The sequence below is a fragment of the Saccostrea cucullata genome, unplaced genomic scaffold (genome assembly GCF_032062105.1).
Source record: "Saccostrea cucullata isolate Sc308-1 unplaced genomic scaffold, CSIRO_AGI_Scuc_v1 ctg656, whole genome shotgun sequence".
Lineage (NCBI taxonomy): Eukaryota > Metazoa > Mollusca > Bivalvia > Ostreida > Ostreidae > Saccostrea > Saccostrea cuccullata.
Window position 1 is genome coordinate 175,363 of NW_026925270.1, and position 22,011 is coordinate 197,373.

At 31.6% G+C, this 22,011-nt stretch overlaps 2 protein-coding genes across 3 annotated transcripts; one reads left to right on the top strand and one right to left on the bottom strand.

Moving 5' to 3' along the window:
• Nucleotides 1-4,225: 4,225 nt before the first annotated feature.
• On the bottom strand, nt 4,226-8,190 carry LOC134268493 (SOSS complex subunit B1-like). Of its 2 annotated transcripts, none has more exons than XM_062750761.1 (7): nt 7,901-8,190; nt 7,664-7,805; nt 6,672-6,810; nt 6,183-6,254; nt 5,516-5,585; nt 5,262-5,364; nt 4,226-4,680 (listed from the first exon to the last, which is right to left on the bottom strand). In XM_062750761.1, the coding sequence occupies exons 2-7, from the start codon at nt 7,743-7,745 to the stop codon at nt 4,505-4,507; spliced, it is 642 nt and encodes a 213-aa protein (XP_062606745.1). In that variant the 5' UTR covers nt 7,746-7,805; nt 7,901-8,190; the 3' UTR covers nt 4,226-4,504. The 2 variants fall into 2 exon arrangements, with proteins under 2 accessions (XP_062606745.1, XP_062606744.1); XM_062750760.1 differs by having other exon boundaries at nt 5,256-5,364; nt 7,901-8,188.
• A 3,084-nt stretch (nt 8,191-11,274) lies between these two features.
• LOC134268496 (very low-density lipoprotein receptor-like) lies at nt 11,275-21,684 on the top strand. Its single transcript, XM_062750763.1, has 7 exons — nt 11,275-11,446; nt 16,163-16,303; nt 16,772-16,858; nt 17,002-17,169; nt 20,135-20,246; nt 20,388-20,539; nt 21,239-21,684. The coding sequence occupies exons 1-7, from the start codon at nt 11,377-11,379 to the stop codon at nt 21,523-21,525; spliced, it is 1,017 nt and encodes a 338-aa protein (XP_062606747.1). The 5' UTR covers nt 11,275-11,376; the 3' UTR covers nt 21,526-21,684.
• The last annotated feature ends 327 nt before the right edge of the window (nt 21,685-22,011 follow it).

Sequence of the window (22,011 nt, forward strand, 5' to 3'; positions counted from 1 at the left end):
ATATTGAAATCAGACGAAAACTGTAGGAAGAGTGTAGCATTTTGAAAATATATATTTCAAAGAAATTTGTATTTTTAGTAAGTTACTTAGAATTAACCATTGCAACACTGTTCATTAAAATTAAAAACCGATGAACTTATTTATTTATTTTAGTCTAGTCTACTTGTGTGCCAAGTTATATTGAAAAAAAAATCAGACCAAACTGTGAGAGGAGTATATAGCCATTTAAAAAAATGTTTACAGACGGACGGACAAACACCTTACTAACGCATAAGCTCTTCTGGTCTACCTTAAAAACTATAAAATAAAATTGTAATATCGAGTTCAAAAGTTTCCAGCCAAATATCCCTAGAAAAAATGTTCCAATACAGTGAAATATATCACGCCTATTTACATGTACTTATAATTAGTGGAAAATAAATAATGCTATTGGTTTATTCAAAAAATCAAATACTATCCTGTGTTGTCCGAGTTCTATTTATATACTTGTAAACTCATTGCCACGTCAAACATTTACACACAAATTCATTATATACATCATGGCCAGTATTATTATCACGACCATTGAATTTACGAAATGCTAAATTTAAAACCTTGTGACATCAACTAATTTGTCCGTATCTTTTCCAAGTTGATTGTACTATGATTTTGAATATCAAATAAGTTGGGAAACTTAAAAACTAAAATAATACAGGTAATTGTTGAATATAATATAGATAACTTTAGGCTTTTATTTTGAGTACACTTTGACATATATCGATCGAATTCGCATTAATGTTATAATAATAATTATTGACAAAACTCCATCAAAAATCAAACAAAAGATTGCCTCTCATGCATGTAGATTTCTCTTTAAATATTATAAGTAAGATTGATTCTGGCCTCGAAACCATAAAAAGAGAACAGACTTTTAAAAGTCAAAATTTTGATTTTGAATATCTAAGAGTTTATTTTTGTGTGCTTAAAAAATTGTTTATATAACATTCAAACGTACGATGACAAATTTGTTTTCTTATCATGATTTCAAAAGTAATATTGATTTGAAATTTTGACTTAAGTCCGTTCTCTGTTTTTTATCTACTGATCTGGTCTCCTAAGACTACAAACATGTCGATCAAAGTGATGAACTCCGGCATGTGAAGATTTGACAGTGGTTTAATTTTGTTGAAGACAAATCACAAAATATTGAAAGAAAGTGGGCGCACTAGATGGACAGTCGGCAGGAATCACTGACACGAAACAATTCAGATTTAAATGTCCAAGCACCATGTAGTAATACATATCTTATACAATGAACCTAGAAACTTCACGAGAATGGATTTCTGCCTTATGTTTATTGATTTGTTAATAATTTGTTTTTCAATCAAAAGGTGTCATGAAAGATAAATTATCTATGCTTCAGACATTCAGTAGAATGTAATAGAAGTCTAACGCAAACTAATTTTTGTGCTCAGTTTTTAAATGCACTGAAAATATTGAATGTAACAGTACGATCGAAGTTTCTAGTGTTTTTTTTTAATATATTCAATATTTTTTCATCAGGTGTAACTTGGCATGTATGTTTATCTATATTTGGGAACGTTAGCACTATAAATGAACAAAATGTGAACGCATTGAAAAATAAAACAATTAATGTAAAATAATTTATGATACATAATTAGTAACTATATTCAAAGAGTATTTCTTTCAGTACCAATTCAAAAATTATAAGCAAAAAGATTAAAAAAAGAAAAAAAATATAAAAATCACTGTATTCGAACCTAAAATGCTGCTTCGATATAGCTTGAATCCAGCGACAATCCAATGTAGCTACCGCGGGACACTATACATAGCTAGCATTTAAATCATTATTTAAAGCCAAAGCCTTATTCAATTGGACTTGGTCAATTTTCTACCAGAAAATAAATGGAAAAAGTTTAGATTTTGGTATTTCTGGGTCGTCTCTCCATTTTTTAAACAACTGGAATAAATTTTACGGTTAAAAATACACTGATAACACATTTAAAATTCATGGAGAGAAGACCCAGAAACAACGAAATTAATGAAAAACGGCTATTTTTTTATCATTTGACTCCTACGGCTATAAAAGTGGATATTCAAAAAAAAAAAAAACATATTTAACTGAATATTTGCCCATTTTACATTCACCTACAACACATTTTTTATTGGCTATGTTTTGAAAAAAATGTATAAATCAATGATATTTTTTTATTCTTTTTATGAGCCACTTCTCCTGCCGAATTGCCATCTTAAGCGCCCACTTTCTTTACGAGTTTAATTGAAAATTAGCAGTTGTTCATGATATCATGTTTTCAGTCTGTCGTGGTGAATATCGTCCAGTGTAACAGTTGAATAGTAATATGCTCCGGTGGATCATTTTTTTGAAAATCTTCTACATAGATTTTTTTTTTAAAGTTCGTGTAGTCCAGATTTGATCAATACTACTTTTAAAATATGATGTAACGTACTACACTGACTGACGTTTCTCCATCACAGCAGTTTTATTAAAGTAAGGAGTAAAGCTAAATGATAATTTGAGCATCTATTGGACCCTGCAATACTCATTTTAAGGATTTTTGTCATGTTTATAGTTTTGAAATCAAGTAAATACAGTGAAACTTGTGTAATCCAGATATTGTGTAATCCAAAATCTTGTCTTATACAGCGGAAACTAAGTCCTTTGCAGTAAATTGTACTTGTATTAAAGGTTGTCCAATCCAGGATGGTGCCTAATCCGACCAACTTCTTTGGGACCAATGATGTCCTGAATAGGCAAGTTTTACTGTATACCAATCAAGTTTATACTCAATTTGTTCAAAGATGTTGTCTCAATAAATTACTGTAATTTTAACATATTTCCTGAAATTCTTGTGTTGAGTGAATCTTTGATGAAGTCAACAAATTTTTCATTATAATTCCCTACACAACGCTTGATAATTTTTAAAGTTAACGTGTTAGCCCTGTCCCACTCCATCCCAATTGACCTGTGCCGTGTTTTATAACTTGCCTCGAGTTGGTCGAGCATGTGTAGTTTCTGCAGGTCTCGAATTCAATCGTAAAAGTCGCTTACTGGGGGGGGGGACCATTACAAAGGATATCAATAAATAAGCACTTCTCTATTTAAAAAAAAAACAGAATCTTTTATTTTTCAAGATTGGTAGAGGGTTATAAAAAAACAGAATTTGAATCTTTCCTTGCAAAATAGTTGAATTAGTCGGCCCATGTACAGAGGTAATTAAATCTCAAAACTTTTTCCCCAATTTTCAGGAATGTTAAGAAATCTTTGAAAAATAAATAATTCATGTTTCTGCATCATATCAATGTACCATTGGAAAATGATTGTCGTTTCATTTCTTTCATCCTGCCCTGGAGCTACGAAAAGAGCAAACTCCAGATGGAGGTGAGTTGCTTCATCCACAGTCACACCTCAAGAAAACCATAGTCATGTGACAAAGCAAAAATTACTGTCATAGGGTTCACTAGTATATTATTAATGTCTTGAGTATTTTTAACTTCAGAGTCTTTTTAAATCTGATTGACAATATGACTAAAGCTTTTGTCAGATGTTTGAACAGTGATTTTAAGATTAAACTTCTCAGCCCTGTTTATACCTAAACTTCGCAGGTTTACTAATCTTCTTTCATTATACAATTTGAACAATACTCTTTTTTGTGTCAAACACATAAGATTGTCCAGTCTGGGTTGGGGCTGGGTGATGAACTAGATATATATGAACCAAACCTTAGAAACTGTCACCCAACACTGGACCGATTTTTGATGCTAATGTGAAACCTCAGATTACACTTTGCAATAAAGTAAACAAATAGAAATTTAAGTATCAAAATCAATTAATTTTATCTTTCTTTCTTCTTGGTTTAGCTATTAGTCTATGATGCTTGTACACAATGTACATTTTGACACTGCAAATGCTGCAATGTTCATCAACAACCATATATTTGGTGTTTTAAAGACTAAAAAAAATTTAAGTAGCAATATTGTACGAAAAAATTTAGCCTCAGGCAACAAATAAGTTGTTTTATCAATTCTTTGTTTGTTTACTTGTTACATATTCTTTCCAGTGAATATTTCAAAAATTTACGATTTGAGCATTTTAATTAACAAAAAATGATAATGCTTTAAATCAGTTTAGATTTGTGCCATAATTTTTCAGTCTGTATATTTTTTGCACACTGTCATTTACGGTATTCAAAGAAAATGCAGGGAATAATGTAATGATTTTTTTTTTGACTTATCACTTAAAAATAATATAGTATTAAAGATATTAAAGCACTGAAACTGTTCTTTTGTAAAATCTTAAAGCAAGGAGAATTTAATCCCCAATGTAGAGAAGCTATGCTTCTGGCAGAAATCATCTCTTGCATTAGCCTTAGTTCTCAATGTATGTACCAATTTGATTGGCCTATTATGCTGTTTTCATATGACGTGTATAGGGGATGGGGTCAATCACTTAAACAGAATATAATAAAGCTGGCTGAAATCTAGGTCATCTTCTCATTCCTCTGTGTGGAGGTCGTCCATTCATGTTCTGAGGTCCCTGGGGGTGGTAGTTCTGTGGGGGAGGGCGGATCCCTGTCATCATTGGGGGGCGGGGCTGCATCTGCTGATTTGGCATCATGCCAGGCCTTGGAGGGTGACTGTTGGGGTAGCCTGCAGGATTACCTGTAGTTATTTTTAGAAAAAAATCCAAAGAGAAGAAAAAGTTATTTACAACCAGCAAGAGCAAGTAATTGATAACTACATAAATTGTGTGGCCTCAAAGGAAATTAAAAATTATTAAACATGATGCAAAGACCAGCTGTGGTTTAGTTTTATATATTTAAAATAAAAATTGCAATATAAATGAACTTAAAATTTATAACCCCCTAAAAGATGTGTAGGCCCAAACCCAAAGACCTCTTACTTATTCCTGATCATGAAAATGACATTAAGTTTAAGACTGCTTCAATATTAAGGAAGCAAAAAATATTTGTTTAAACTTTGTTTTGACAATTTTTCAGTAGAAAAAAAAACATTTTTCAGTGAATTCAGATTTGACTCTTATTTAATAGGGGTGGTTGTGGTGGATTATACAGGGATAAAACCTCTGTAAAATCATTTTAAAATTTTAAAATTTTAAATTTAAAATTTTAAATTTTAAAATCATTTTATTTTGTATGTACATTTTCTCACAATTGAAGCCTTATCTTAGAATCTAACATTTAAGTACAAGTGCACCCTAACTTTCCTATCCCTACCTGTACCTTCACCCTGGGGTCTGCCTGGTGGTGTCCCTTGTGGGGCCCTCAGCGGGGGTTTCCCATCGTTTGATTCTGTGGGTGATTTTCTTTGGCCTGTTTGGTCTGCCTGTAATATCAGATTCATTGGATTTTATTTCTTTTAATAAAAATTCATTCATTCATCCATAAAAAAAAACATGTAATATTATAATATAACAGAAAAATATGTGAAACAATGTACCTCTATCCAATATTTTAAGACATTACACCACATTTACCTTTGGGTTGTTGGAGTATTCTGGCTTTGGTTCACTCATATTTGGTGTCTCTGAAAACTGCATACAAAACCTGCATAAGAGAGAATAAAAGCTATCAAATCACCATAAGGGTCACACCGGGGAGGTCAAAAGGTTAATATGGTTTTATTTTGACATCACAAAATTTGAAGGCCATGCAAACAAATGCAACATCCTAAACAAAATTTGTCGATGTTGATGTGTGTTTGTTGCTCCCTCATTTTAGCTATTCAAATATGGTGTGTGTCATGCAGGTATAATATGTATTGAAAGATGCATAGTACCATGAAATTATAATTAATTGACAAAATAAAAGCACTGAAGACTTAATTCAGTCATTGTGACATATTGAACATCAGAAATTGAAAATAACGAAAATTTCAGATGTTCAATATATTGTCTTAAGATACATGGCTGTAGAGGAAAATTTTCATGTTATGCGTATACATTATTCAATTTCTCTATACAACTGTGCAGTGTTGACACAAACTTCCAAAATTTTAGCAAATCAAGCTAAAATATCATTTTTTATTACTACCGGTATATTTTCTCACAGATATAAATCGGCACAGATTAAATAAAATTAAAACCACAGCATATAAATACTTAACAATTATGTAAGGTTTATAAAATGAATTAAAATACTTACTCTCCAACTTTGACAACTTCGCCTGATTTTCCAGTGTACAAAGTGAGACAACTCTTCCAAACATTTGAGTACCTAGCAAAACAGTTTTAATTAATATGTATTACTCAGTGTTTCAATTTCAAAGTACCAGGCTTCTTTTATGCAGCTTTATGAAATATTGGAGTTCTTTAATAAAATTCATTTATTAATCTATAAGTATAATTCAAAGATCCATTTCAATACCTCCCAGTCAAAATGACCAATTAATTCCAGATCAACAATATATACAGTAAATCTCTGGAGTTTATACACTTCTCTATAGACATTGATGGTTTGATATATTTTGGACAATTCCAGAGGCCTGCTAAACAGAGCGAATGTTTGCGAGTGATCGCCAAATTTCCTTACACCTCCAGTAGAAATGTTCATGAGCCCTCTCTCTGTTGAACAGGCCTCTGTATTACCTCTATAATGGCCCACGTTAACTACTAATTAAACAGAGAGTTTTACCCCTTAGTAAGGCGACAAATATCCCCAGTCTGCATGAGATCACCGGTTTCGTCCCATATAGAGATGTTTATGCTTCCAGTTTTATCTGCAACTTTAACTGATCTCACATCATGGCCATCCCTTGTTCTGGTTGGAGCACCTAAAAATCATAAAATGAATGATTATTGATAAACATGTAGGCTCCCATCTATAATGACCCTGAATTTTATCTGATGCTTATATATTATAAAAACGATGTGACGGAAACCATTTTAGATTTAATTAGACCTATTTGAAGAGCTAAGAAATAAAATTTTTTAAACCAAATAGGCCTGTCCTGAATTTGCTTATTAATATTTGAAAGTTTTTTTCCCAAAAATTTCTTGGTTAAAAGGTTCTTAAATTCACTGATAATAAATATACTACGAAAATATTGAAAACCTTGCAAAAAAATTTCAACAGTCACATGATTTGAGTAACTTAAAGCAATATGTGCTGCATTTTTGAAAATTTTATTTAGCTGTTAAAATGTGTAATTATAATAAATTTTTATATAATTTAAACCTTTATGATCAATAAGACTAAACGAAAGCAGAAGAAAGACTTCTATATACAAGCCAATATTCAGTTTTATATAAGAAATCATTATTGTACAGGATGACAATAATGTAACTTTGATTCAATCGAAGCTAATACATAGTTCTTCCATCGCAAATATGAACAGCAGAATTTATTAATGTTATTTTTTCTGTCATTTAAATAGTTAATCAAAATTTTACAACAAAAAATTCTGATATCAAAGTTGCAGCTCATATTGCTTTAAGAATTTTTAATGTCATATGCCATCCTAATCTTTGGTAGAGCATTTTCATAACTCGGTAAAACTCGAGTACAAAAAAAAAAACTTGAAAAAGTTCAAAGTTTGTAAATATTCCATAAAATAGAAAATGTACTAGATTCCATATATTTTCTATATTAGTTCCGTTAAGAATACTATGAATGAATAAATATACCAATCTCCAGTACAATAAACATAATATTTATGTTCTTTTGTCCAGGTTTTAAGTCTTTAATGTTGATGAATTGTTCTCCCATTGTCCTTTCTTTTGGACGGACCTGTACAAAGAGGTTCACAAAGGGGTAAACAACCTTCACCTGAAATATATTAAACAAAAATAGATTTAAGAGTTAAATCATTATTTCTCCGATATGAAATCTATCTGAATACTTCTCTTGCTTCCTCTGCTTACAAATGATCACGAAAATTCTCGTTCAACCGTCATACACCAGCAAAATCAGCTCATCTGGCAAACCCGCGTTCTCAATGTAAAGGTCATTCCTACGCAGCTCTTCTTCTCAACTCAACTTCTGGACAATTTTTTTTCAGATCGGGTTTTGTTTCTTTGTTTGTTTTCTGTCTTTTAAACTTTAAAATTGGACTATCACGTATCTATGTGTTCGATGATATGAGGATAATACGATCTACGAGGTGTTGTCTGAACAGTGAAATCGTGACGCCTTAGCAAGAACGGTAACTCAAGTACATTAAAGAAAGCACCTAAGGCCATGCTAAAATAATCTATGGTTTAACACTCACAGGCGGGTTTCTTCTTATTTTATTAATTTCATTTTTAAGCTGCATTACAATTTAAAAAGGAACGCATACTTATTTTAATCCAAACATAAGTTACATATTTTTGTAAATTTTGTTTACCTTAAGGTAAGTCACTCCTGAAATTTGTTATATCAAGGATTTTTAGAGAAGTATATTTTGGATAAATACTCATAAAGTGTAACTCAAAATCGCAAAGAAAATAGGGGGTCAGTGTGCATCCTACTGATCTACGGTACATTTAAGTTGACCTTTTTGCACTTAAATTTCATCTCTTTGTTTAATTACTTCAACCCTTATTATATTTGATTAGATGAAAGCATGGCAATAAATATAATCTTATTTTACGTAAAATAGTTTGAATAATATTAGCATTAAACAAATCTTGCAAATCAATGCGCGTAAATTATTGTGTGACCTTTTTGCACTAAAACATTTAACATATTTGGGGTATTAAAAAACTAATAGGCAATAAAAAATTTTCTTATATCAAACTTTTTACGACTTGAGTGCTGATCAGTCACAAGTATCGAGTAGTTTAAAATAATGAAAGAAAAAGGTGGGGTCAGTGTAGCTGCAGATCTGTAGCTCTCCGAAAAAATATATATTGATAGACCGGAGAGCTACAGAGCCACCCATTGAAAAAACTGTATATTTATTGCGCACAAAAAAGTGCGCTCGGTTCTCGATTTATTTCTCTATGTTTTTAAAGCCCTAATCTCAAAATATTACTAACGGTGTGTTCCTAACATATTCTTTGACTCTTTCCACAACAAAACATTCCTCATAATTGTTGTTAATAGTCCTCCTGGCCCTGATATTGCAATCATCGGACATTTCGCTTATTTAAACTGCCATTTTGGTTTCAAAGATAATTCGGTCCAATGTGCTTCGTTCAGATGTCAAATACGAGAGAACTTGATAGAGGAGAGAGTAATTTTTTGAAATCTTCCATTTTTTGCAATTGAGGTAAGACTTTGGAAGAATTAATCAAGAATCGAGCGCACTTTTTTGTGCGCAATAAATATACAGTTTTTTCAATGGGTGGCACTGTAGCTCTCCGGTCTATCAATAATTTTTTTCGGAGAGCTACAGATCTGCAGCTAGGGTCAGTGATGTTAATTTTGAAATATTTGTCAAAATATGTGATTTTCAGGCAAAAAATGATGTAAATTTGACCTTGACTTCTTTAATATATTTTCATTTTTTGGAAAATATTGTTGGGGGAAGGTATAAAACTTAGTCTAAAAATATGAATTAAGACCTATATTAAATATTTTTAGCAATATCAAAACGGAAAATATTCTCCGAGTAAAAGTATGTGAGACTAAATTTCCATTACATTAAATTTTATAAATGTGCAGATTTGCAGAATTTTCTGCGAAATATCCTTCCACCAAAAGAAATAGTCCCTCATATATCTTGCTTCTTTGTAGATTTTTGAGCAGTTTTTTCATTGAATATTCAATAATTTACATTGTTGAATTTAAATATGTTATAAAAATTGAATTTTAATACGTAGTATTGAAGTAAAAGCTTCTGCGTGAACTTTTCTAAAAAGCTGACGAGTGACTTACCTTAATAATTGTTTATTACTGATGAAAAAAAGTGTGTTGACCATGAGATACTTTACACCAACTGTTAATCGCGTGCGATAAATTTTCGCGAGGCGAATATTTCTCGACGAAAACCGGTCCTTAAAATCGTCGCGAACAAGTTTACCCCTAGTATACTGCGAAAAAAAGTCGTTGCGAATAAAAGTTGATTTACATAGAATATGTGTCTAATCTTTATACCCGTACAGTGTATCAACGATCCCACTCGGAAAAAAAGTCTTCGTGTCTGCGCCTTTTTTTCAGTTTTTTTCTTTTTTTAAAAAAAAGAGACATTATGAATTGTTAATTCATAAAGTCATGTCAAAGCTTTTGTTTCACCGGGATGGCGGGTGTATATGTTTTTCAGACAAAAAGCAAAACAGAAAAAAGAATTAAGTGTTTTTTTTTTTTGTTTTTTTTTTATTTTGCCAATTTCAAATGATATTCTATCGATCGTATCACTTCGTACATCATCAGTGTACGAACGGAAATATTTATAAGAGCTACATGTATTTCACAGCTGTTTAACCATTTCCGCGAGTGTTTGAAAATCCGGTGATGTTTTAAAGTCTATAGTATCTGTTTTCAATGGATTATTTGGGAGTGGGGAGTTTTTAAAATTATTATTGACTTTTGAATTTTTAAAATGAATATGGATCTCCTTTACAAAAAAATTCTGGACCCATTTTTAGTAATAAAAAATTAAAATGTACGAGTATATATAGAGAAAACAGTTCACATAAAAGAATGTAATTTTAGTTCACAATCTTGCGTGCAACGACAAGTTCTATTTTTTTCTACTTTGTGTATCATATTCAGTGTAACTGCATGTGTGGGTGCATTTATCATCATGTGAAGGAATGAATAACAAATGAACTTCTAAGTACATTTTATACTGTGTTCAATATCCTTCCTTGTCCTTAAACCGCAGTAAGTGTGAGAAAGCACGAGTTCGATAGAAACATTAAAATTAGATGTACGACCACTCAAACTTGGAAAATAAAAGAAAACAACAATGAAAAGTTGAGCCATATTAGGACAAGTAAAAATCTGAAAGAGGAATCGACCCCCCCCCCCCCCCCCCCCCCGAAGAAAAGGAATCGACCCCCACCCCACCAACATCCTATACCTGCTCTTGGAATCTAAGTTGTTTTGTACGAATAGGTATTAACCGTTGTATAATTAATTAAACATATACGCAAACTTGTACATTTTTAGATTAAGATGTCGTTATCTACATTAAATAATTATCAAATACTTCTTATCAAGTATTTTTAACTTACTCTGAAATAAATTTGCATGAACACACCTATATGAGAGCACAAATACACGAACCATTTATTGTACTTGTCGGCGGTGTCAGGTTCTGTGTTTATATTCTGACGTTATCTTGGTGGTTTATTTATATACTAAATAATTCATAAGAGGTTTCAACTTAAATATGTGTTATACTTCCCTATTTTCGATTCAGTCACGCGTAAGGAAAATACCAGATAAGTATATTTCGTAAACAGCAAATATGGCGTCTACGTATCTTTACCTGCTACCTGTATTCGTAATGCTTTTATTTTCATTAAAGACTAGCAAAGGTAGGTAGTTTTATTTAGTTAAACATTTTCAATCAATATTAACGATGAATAATTAAATTCAGCTTCAACTAGGCCAAAAAAGGAGAGGGGTGGTCTAAGTACTGATCTTTCTATATTTTGTTCTGGCGGAGACCCGGAACTAACTATATTTCGTAATTATTTCACAAATTTAAGAAAATTAATTTTTCAATTAAAGATTTGTTTTAAAAAAGCTCACTCTGGCCATATATGTGGAATTACTTTAATTTTTTAAATAATAAATTAGAGCGTTATTTCATTTTACATTAATATTGTAATGAAGTAATTTTAAGGTTCAGGTTGAATGGATTTAAAGTAAACAGTGTTTCAGGTGTGTCATATCACAGTATTAACAGAGGTGCTGTATATAACGTTTACTTATACATGTACATTTATTTCATTTGTTTGAAAGTGTATTTTTTTTAATTGTTCGAGTAACTATATTTTTATTGTTTGGGGTAACATATTTTTTATTGTTACTCTTAGTACACAAAATAAACCATTCTTTGAAATAATAGAATAACAAGACCCGAGTACTTTAATTTTAATTTACACGTAGTAAATTTTGAACTTACTTCAATGAATAATTTATATACGTGAAGTATGTAAAATATTTACTTTCAGAACATTTAAAAATTAAAAAGAATGAAGAATCCTAAAAATAACACGTTTCTTTTGACTTCTAAAGTTAATTGAAAATCGATCTTTCTTTTATTAAACGATGAAATAAAATTTCTCGAGACAAACGCATTAAAACATTGACTTAAATTAAGGTGCATCAAAATGAAAGTAGAAAATAACTTTAGAGGGATGGGTTATGCGTAAAGAAGTGAAGAAAAGTCAAAATAAACGATAAAATCAACTCACAGTGAATTATATTGAGACTCCTTATGGCACGCCGATTGGTTCAAAATTATTTTCTGCACGACCTTAAACAAAAATTACACGAGTAAGTAAAAACTTACACAAAGTGAGGAAAGTATACACAAAGTTATTGAAATTTACACAAACTACAGAAAAACTACACAATCAACAAAATATTTACACGATGTAGTGAGAAAATTACACAAACGTAAAAACGAAAACTGCACGAGTGAGAATACAACATCGACATAATATACGACGCATCCTCATTGCGCACATTTCATTAATATTCATTAGAGAACAGCTCAGGGTGGCTTGGATGCTTGAAACATATACCTATAAATAAGTAATGTGTTAGTTATATTTATTTAATCTTTTTAAAAAGGATTCAGTCTTTTGGAATTCCGCTAGACTCTCAAGAATATGTAAAATATGTTTTATACATGTATAAAATTACACACAATCTTAAGTATGGAATGTGAACACCCCCGATTAAAAACATTCTACAATGTATAAATAACGTTAAGGGATGCACATTACCAGTTGTGTGTTTAATTGTTAGATTGTCATTCCTCTATCATTGTCTATATACCAATTTCTTTTGAAAGTGTAAAATATTGATATAGTAAAGGTCTTCATAAAAATTAATATAAACAGCATGTGATGTAATACAAGGCAGTTAACAACAAATAAAACTCTTCTCCTCCACCACCCACTGTGTGTACGTCTGTAATAATTGAGGATGTGGATGCGTGACCTTTTCATTTAGAGAGAACCCTCCCTGCTGGTGAAGGAATGCAAGACAGCTGTACGCTAATCGATTTATAGTTATCTTACACATTCATAATACCTTTTGATTAAGGATTACATGTACTAGCAATTCATACAGAGATTTTGAAGCATTGTTGCGATCATCTGGGTTGTGGAATTTCACAGAAAACTTTTTGAAAATAAACAGTAAAAAATAAAAATAAAGCAAATAATTGCGCAACTTTAAGTTTTATATTGAAACGATCGACTAAATTTAAAATTTATATAATAAACAGACACATATAATATCAGTAAAGCATCGCTTTTGATAGTGGGGAGGGGGTTAGAATTTTTTTTTGACAAATTACCTGAAAAGCCTAATTGCATGACAAGCGAAAAAAAGGCGGGGATGGGTGGGAAGTGTCCGAACTCGAAAATCCTATTTCGTTGAGGTAGTGAGGCACCTTCAATATTCCACTTTCTTTTCTAAACACATAAGCACATATTACTTAGATTTAAACTACCAAACAAAAAAGGGGACGAGGCTTTTCAGTGGATATTTACGATAGAAATATGTTATGTTTGCCAAAGTAAAGAAAACGAAAAGGGGGAGGGATATGACCCTCCTGATGCTACTGGCTGAAATAATTTTCTATGAATTTAAGCGTACATGAAGTAGTCAATCGAAATCATGATTGCAATTCAACCTAAAACTATAACGATAAATATTGTAATTAACCGTCCATATCCTGGAATTTGCGCTCCACCTAACAACATTTAAAAATTGAAGGTTAGGAGGTCAACCAGGATATAAGGAAAATTTACTGTTGCAAAATCTACAATACTCATTAAAAAGTAGGGAGGAGGGGGGACTTCTACAGACCCGTTTGCCGATTAATTTCATTTTATGATTATACAGTCATGTTCTTGTTATAATGTCCATAGATTTGGATTGAAAAGTGTTATTATAAAAAACTTAAATTTATTGTTTGGGAAATAATAATCAAAATTTTATGAATACGAATTCTACATGTAAAGAGAATTTGTTGTCTTTGAAAATATTTGCAAAAATTGTGCTCTATTTGGAACATGATTTATTTGCATTTTTCAAGAATGATAAAACAAGTTCTATATTCTTTCCATTTATTATCAAACTGCAGTATCCATTTCCATTTTATTTATGTGTAGCATTGTATGTAAATGTATTTAGTAATTCACATTGTTTTAAAAGTATTGGTGTGTCATTATGGTCCAACGTTTTGAAACTTAAATAAATTTATATTGGGACTCCAATCGATCCACGAGCCAGGTCCGCCACTGACCATGTGTTTTTCCATAGCCAGGATTATTTGAGTAGAGTTTTGTTATTTCATTTAGACAAATTAATTAACAAAACATAAAAGCGCATGTGCATAGAGTATATAAGTATATTAACCGTTTATCTGGTCCTTTTTATTAAAAATGAAAACATTTATCAAGTAATCGCCATTACGAATGAGGGCAACGCTTACAAGAAATATCTTGTTTTTATTTCGAAGTTTAAAACTGAAAATATGAAATATCATGGAAAAAATCATAACAAAAAGTAGGCTACAGATATTCAACCAAAATTGATATCGGATATTTTATAAGTTTGGATACATTTGTAAATAGAAATAAAATGTTTTTATGTTTGACATTAAAAATACGTTGTGTACATCTAAGGTAATCCTCACTTTTAAATTTAAAAATGTACACATTTGTATATATCCAGCCAACTCAATATTTAATTTCCTATTCCGAAATCGGAAAAAAATCTCCTCAAATGATTTTTTAAAATCAAGATCCATGTCAGCCGTACTGTACTTTCATCGTTAGGTGCTTTTAGTTCGGAGTCGAGTGCATCATACGCAATGGTACTTTTTTTTTTTTACCCCGCATTGTAGCACAAACGTACCGATTCATTCTTGTTACAATTTTTTTCCGCATCATATACATCCTTGATCTCGGTCAATATTAGAAAAACATAGTAATTTCAAAAAAGCTTTTAAATACTCTCGCATAGATCAGATGGAAACACTTCATCCGAAATCGGATTGTAAAAAAGCAACTTCCATTCTCGATAACATTCAGCTTAGCACACACGAAGAGATAAAGAGTACAGAAAACCAAGAACACTATGAATATTCTATGTGCATAGTAATGATATGCGCAGCTGTATGCGCAGTAAAATTGTTTGTGTAATTTTTAGTTTCCTCTACTCGTGCAATTTTCGATTTTTGTTTGTGCATATTAAACCTTTTAATCGTGTAAAAAATTTCGGATTCGTGTATTTTTCGTTATGTTTGTGTAAAAATCTTTTAAACTATGTGCAATTTTTACCGATACGTGCATTTTTATTTTACTCGTGTATATTTTTCTTCTAGCTCGTGTATAAAATCGTGATCGTTGTGCAGAAAATAATTTTGAACCAATCGGCGTGCCATAACTCCTTAATATACTTTAAAGTAGCGCAAAATCAACGAAAGAAAAAAATATATCAGTACTAACCAGCTTTATCTTGATTTGAACATATTTTATTTTAACTTAATTACTTTATCTTGTACCGGTTTCAAAACGCATTTCGTTGACACTCATCATATATTTAAAATCCTATGTATTAAAAATAAATATTGTTTATTAATTGTATTAATTTATCTTTATTAATGTATCGATTATTTTATCCACTTAAGCACTTGTTTTTCAGGAAATAGGCTTTGTTATCTATATTGCACTTAAATTAAGGACAGATGATACAAACAAACTTTTATTTAAAAAAAAAAATGAAAATATCAACTTGAGGCACGTTTTAATGAGTAAAATGAACAAGTTTCACCGCGTTGTTTTCATTCAGAGTTTCACTGTAATTGATCTGAAGTGAAAAAAATATATTTGTTAAGGTAAAATTTGGAATATCATACAAATTTTACAATTTCTTGATAATCACTGATTTGCAACCACAATAGGCCCAGACATATATACCAATCCATGCATCCATTTACTGAGTATTTGTTTGTATCACCTGAACACTAATTTCGACACAACCTTACAATATGTTCTTTACAGGACAGATCGTGTGTACAAGTAATGAGACGGTGTGCTGGGTGACCGATATTACGTATTTCTGTTTGCCGTCCCAACACAGGTGTGATGGAGACCGGGACTGTCCGGACGGCTCAGACGAGGAAGGATGTGGCGACGTCGTCCGTAAGTACACAAAATACATATGTAGCAGGGGAAATGACTCTTTCCTTGACAATAGGGTAAACCCTAACAAGAAAATTTAAAGGTACCAATCTTGCGGCATAATACGTCTCGAGGAAACTTATATTCTGTTGTAGGATATTCTCATGCATTGCCCTAACATTTGTTTTGTTGTAAGATATGGTCATAGTCTATACATTTGTTAGCACTTCTGTTGCAGGATAGTCTATACATTTGTTCTGTTATAGGATATTGTCATTGTCCATACCTTTGTTTTACTGAAGGATATTGCTATTGCTTAATATAGAAACATTAGTTTTGTTGTAGGATATTGGCATTGTCTACACCATTGTTCTGTTGTAGGATATTGGCATTGTCTATACCATTGTTCTGTTGTAGGATATTGGCATCGTCTATACCATTGTTCTGTTGCAGGATATTGTCATTGTCTATACCATTGTTCTGTTGTAGGATATTGTCATTGTCAATACTCATGGGAATGTGGGGTACAAGATTGTATAAGCGGTTGTCAGACCGGCTGGCAAGGTTACAAATGCTGTAAGATGAAATTTTCTGTTTCATACAAGAAAAATGCTTGAAAGTTTAAAGACAAATTCCCTTATCTCGATTCATTATATAAGCTTTTTTTTTGATATTCCTTTTTTTTTGAAAATTGACCGATTCTGTTTTCAATTATGCAGCATATAAAATAAGAAACAAACCCAGCACCCTAACACATATTACCACAACTACAACCAGCCAATCAAAAGTTGACACGTCATGTCATTGTGAAGACCAATCAATGTGCGAGGATTATACGCGAAGCAGATCATGTTATTGCCAGGAAGGTTGGACAGGAAGTCGTTGCAGTAAGTCAAGAGTAAAACTGGCGTGATATGACCGAGGAGAAAAAAAATCATGTGTAACAAAAGCTTCGGATGTAATAGATGATTTTGAAAGTTTATAACCATCCCTCGCTTCCTCAGTGCTTTAAAAATATTTCAAGTACATATTAAGAACTTCTTACACGTCTCTAGTTAAAGAACAAAATACGGTATTAGCAGTAGTTCGCCGAAAAATTTACGCTATTTTCATTTTCTTTTATTTGTTGTTTGTTGTTGTATATTGAAGAAAGTAAGATGCGAACTAAATTCCAGAGGCATAAAAATGACGTAATTTTCCATTATGACGTCACTATTACGCGCTAAACATGGAATGGTCGTTCAAAATCGCTAAATAATAGTGTGAATTAATAAAACTTTGTTAAAATTAAACCCTTTCACATGCAACAACCACTTTTATACTTCGAATGCAAAATGCCAGGTACATATCTCATTCACACAATGAAAATGGTGTTGGTTGTCACATGTGATCAATATAAATTTTGGGGGAAAATGAAATACGGAAATTGGTAATTTACCAAGGTCATTTACTCTTTTAATTCTTGTTTCTAACGACGCTATGTTCGCGGAATCGAGGGAAGATAAGACAGAGAACCAGAGTGTCTTGGTAAGTTATTTACTTCCATCACTAGTAATAGTAAATCATAGATAGTAACATAATACGAAAAATTTATTAAACTGTAGATCTATATGAATTTCGATTAATTTAGAATTGACATATTGGATACATGTCATTCAGGCACGTATCATAGGCTTCGGAACGGGGGGTGAGGGTCTATGTGGCTTAGACATTATACAGGTATTGAAAATTGGGATTTACCTTTTTTTGCTGGTTTAGCCCCTCCCCCCTTTCAATTAGCCCTCCCCCTTTCAATTTGCTTCCGATGCCCATGCGTATATTTTCATACATGTAATTTTGTAAAGAAGTCGTGGGGTCGATAAAAATAAATATTACCAAAAAAAAAAAAAAAAAAAGAGAGAGAGAGAGAGAAAAGCATGACATTCTTATTAGAAAATTGTGAATCATAAAAATATTATCAAGTATTATAAAGATGACATATATGATGATGATATGATGATAAAAATGCAATGAATCCACAGTTTTCCGACACTGCTCGGTTTTTATTTTAAATGTACTAGTCTAGGACTACTATTTAATTGTGTTAAAACTAAAATGACAAGAATTATTTCCATAATATCTTGTGATAAATATTTCAAATTCACTGAAAATTAAAATTCATATCTTCAGATTTAGGGTTAGGGTACAAACACGCAATGGTCTTTCAGTGTGAGGGTGTGTGTGTGTCTGTGAGGGGGGGGGGGGGGTGTTGTCGAACTTCCCTTCAGTCTCGTGCACTGGAAAACCCGGTCTAGTTGGATTTGATCTGCATCCCCCCTCCCTCCGCTTCCTTTTACTTTCCGACTCCTTATTCTGCAACCCTAGCAAACACTCGATCGAATCATTGAAGTTTCATATATTGAAAACCATCACGCATGATTGCTTGTTTATATAATCACTTTACCTTGAAAAACCATGCATACCCTCTCCCGCTTCCTTTACCATTACAACTTAACATCCTTCCTTATTTATAATAAGACGATTTCTAAATAATTTTTTTGAAAAATATGTAAAGTCAATCAAGAAAGCTATAAATAAATTTGTAAGTATCAATCCTTACACATTAACTGAATAATCTTTAGCCTATGTGGATCATTTTATATACAGAAAATAGTATACAAAAACAAACTATTACTGATTATGGCATTTGCTGTCCTGACTCACCGCTATGTAGCGATGTATTATTGATTAATTGTGCTTTTTTTTTTTAATTGATTAATGCAACTTTTCTCTCCGTCTTCAAATGAAATATTACCCTTTGTCTCAACACATTTAACTCTGATTAGTCAGTTTTCTTCTGGAGATCTCCATCTTCTTCTGATATGACAGAGAAACAAACAAACAAACAAAAAAAAAAACAAAAAAACACACACACTCTCAAATAGCTGCTCTTAAAACCGATCATGTAAACATTATTTCCCGCCGAAATGTGCATGGCCAAAATATTGCTGACTCGTAGTTACAAACCAATTTATCAATCAATCTTGTGATATTAATTCCATGTAATTATGCAATGATTCTGGCACTTAAATTATGATATCGTCCACTTTCTAGGTCAGGGTTTCTTATATCTTAAAAATTATTATACCGCTACACACTTTTTTAAAATTGAAAATATAAATATTTTATGCAGATTCATATATATAATATAGATGAAATATAATATTATAATTGATGAATGAAATATCAATGTATCTGGTTTGGGAATCCCCCACACACTTTTGTTGAGAAATCGGTGCTTCCTTATACCTGGAACTCTTCGTGTATCGTGCATATCATTTACAGCTTGACCCCCCCCCTTAAAACACACACACACACATAAACGCCCTTATCCTCATTTGCTTTATTTTGGTGTCTTTGTGAGTCATGTCCACGTTTACTAGTATTTTTACTATAAATAATAAATCTACTCTATTCTATATATCACATATTTTCTGTTTTTGTTAAGCCATGTGTAAAATTTTAACTAATTATATTTAAAAACAGAGATTAATTTTCATTATTTCAGAATGAATAGTAACAATGTCGGGTAAATTGAGACCTTACTCATGTGTAACTTAAATTTAACTAGAGACGTGTAAGAATTTTTTGGATTTTTTAAAAATCTCTTTCATCTAAAATAATCTTATAAAATATAACGTGAACTCTATCGATCAGTTCTTAAAAATAAATTTTCATTAATATAAATTTTACACATTTCTTTGTTCTAATAAAATATTGAATACTCAAAACACTATGCCTATTATAACTTATGCTATAGTTAATACTGGCATTAGGTTCGTAATATCTTTATTTTTATGTTTTATTTTTAAGGCATTAAAATCAAGACCGCGGTCGAAGAATCCTTGCCAATGATTGGTGGCGCTGTTGTGATATTCTTTGTCGTCAGCGCATGCGTGATCATAGCTGGCTGTTATCAGCGCGAGTATGTTATTTTCATTTTTTGTTTAACATAAAAAAATAATTATGTGCCATTAAACTTTAAGCCTAAATAATTCAAAATGTTTTTCTAAAGTAAAGTAATTAATTTTCAATTTAAAAAAAGAATTTAATTGTAACTTTGCAGACGAATAAGGAGAGGGGTAAGACGTGATGGTTGGCCTTACAGAGGATTGACCAATTCACAGGAAAGTATTTCTGGATCCGCCCCGTCTAGATCACATAGACTGGACTCAGCCCCGCCATCTTATAATGAAGTAGTCAACCAGGGAGCACAATGTAAGAGACCTATGCCTCACATTTTTGCATTCGAGATAAAATACTTTGACCGTAGGAACCAGGGATGGATCTCAGGGGCATCTTATCCACTCTGTTCTCTACTTCACATATAAAAATACACAATATTGCATATTGTTTTTGTTTTAATTGAACAATGGTAATTGCTTTGGTTACTAGATCAGAAAATTCCGTGAAACATTCCCCTTACAGTATGGAATAACTTCAGAAAAAAACCCTCCATTATAAAATCAAATATTTTCCATGGGTCATATTTTTTAAGTTTGAGATTTAATTCGAGGGTATCTCCAGGCCTCGTAAACTGATATTCAACGCCCACGGAAATTAGTGATTTCACACTTACGAATATATACTGCCGTTCCCCGACGAATAGGTTCATTGTGCAATAGCACTGATAGCCCTGGTGACAATTTTGATAAAGCTATACTGTATCTACAATTTGATACTTATATCATTTTACATTTTCATGGTAGTTTGATTAAATTTAAATTCTTGTTGAATTATATAATATTTGTTAAATAAATTCACATTGTTCTTGAAGAGCTCAGTTGATAACACAATTGAGAACTTTGTTTTTCGCTTATGCTGTTTTAAAAATGAATGTGACAATATGAATGTTATTTCCGTGGTAAATACAGCAAAAAATACGTTTATTTATAATTATGTTTGTATAAATTACAGGTAACCCTTCAACAGTATTTATAGTCCTGTCTCAGGAAAACGAAGCATCTTCAAGCAACGGAGAAAATTCAAATGAACCACCGCCCCCATCTTATGAATCCATTATCAAAGAACACGAGCGGGAAGGGAACCAGCTGCAAAGAGAACCAGTTCAAAGTGATACAAGTAACGAACAAAGTGACTCAAACAGAGAAAGAAATGAACTCCGTGCTCAGACTCAAAATCAAACACAAAGTGAACTGACAAACTCAGAAAATACCAACACAGCTGATGTGGCCATAATGTAGTTATGTTTGTTTATTTTTTGTTTTTGCCTTTTTTGGGAACAGAACCACTTCCTACAATCACCATATTACTAGTACTTTGATGGTTCTCCTGTTCCGGACTTGATGTTAGTTGTTATTTCTTGTCTTATCATCTTGTTATTAAAAACTGATTTTCAGATATTTTATACTTTTACTTTTAAAAAAAAGGTTTAAAAATGTATTAAATTCTAGACGTATTTTTACTTATTTTCTGAGGATAATTTTTAAGTGTATTTCAAAGGTTAATGTTATATTTCACTTTTGTAAAATAAAAGAACTTATTCAACTACAGCTACTCATATCCCACAATGTTGCAAAATAGATATTTAAGGTATTTCCACCCTCTTATGATGCCATAGGTTTTTGAAAAAAATTGTTATTAATATAAATACATGTATATACCCAATAGAACAATATTCTATGGAGGAATGACTTTCAATATGTGTGATAATGAATATAAAGAATTAA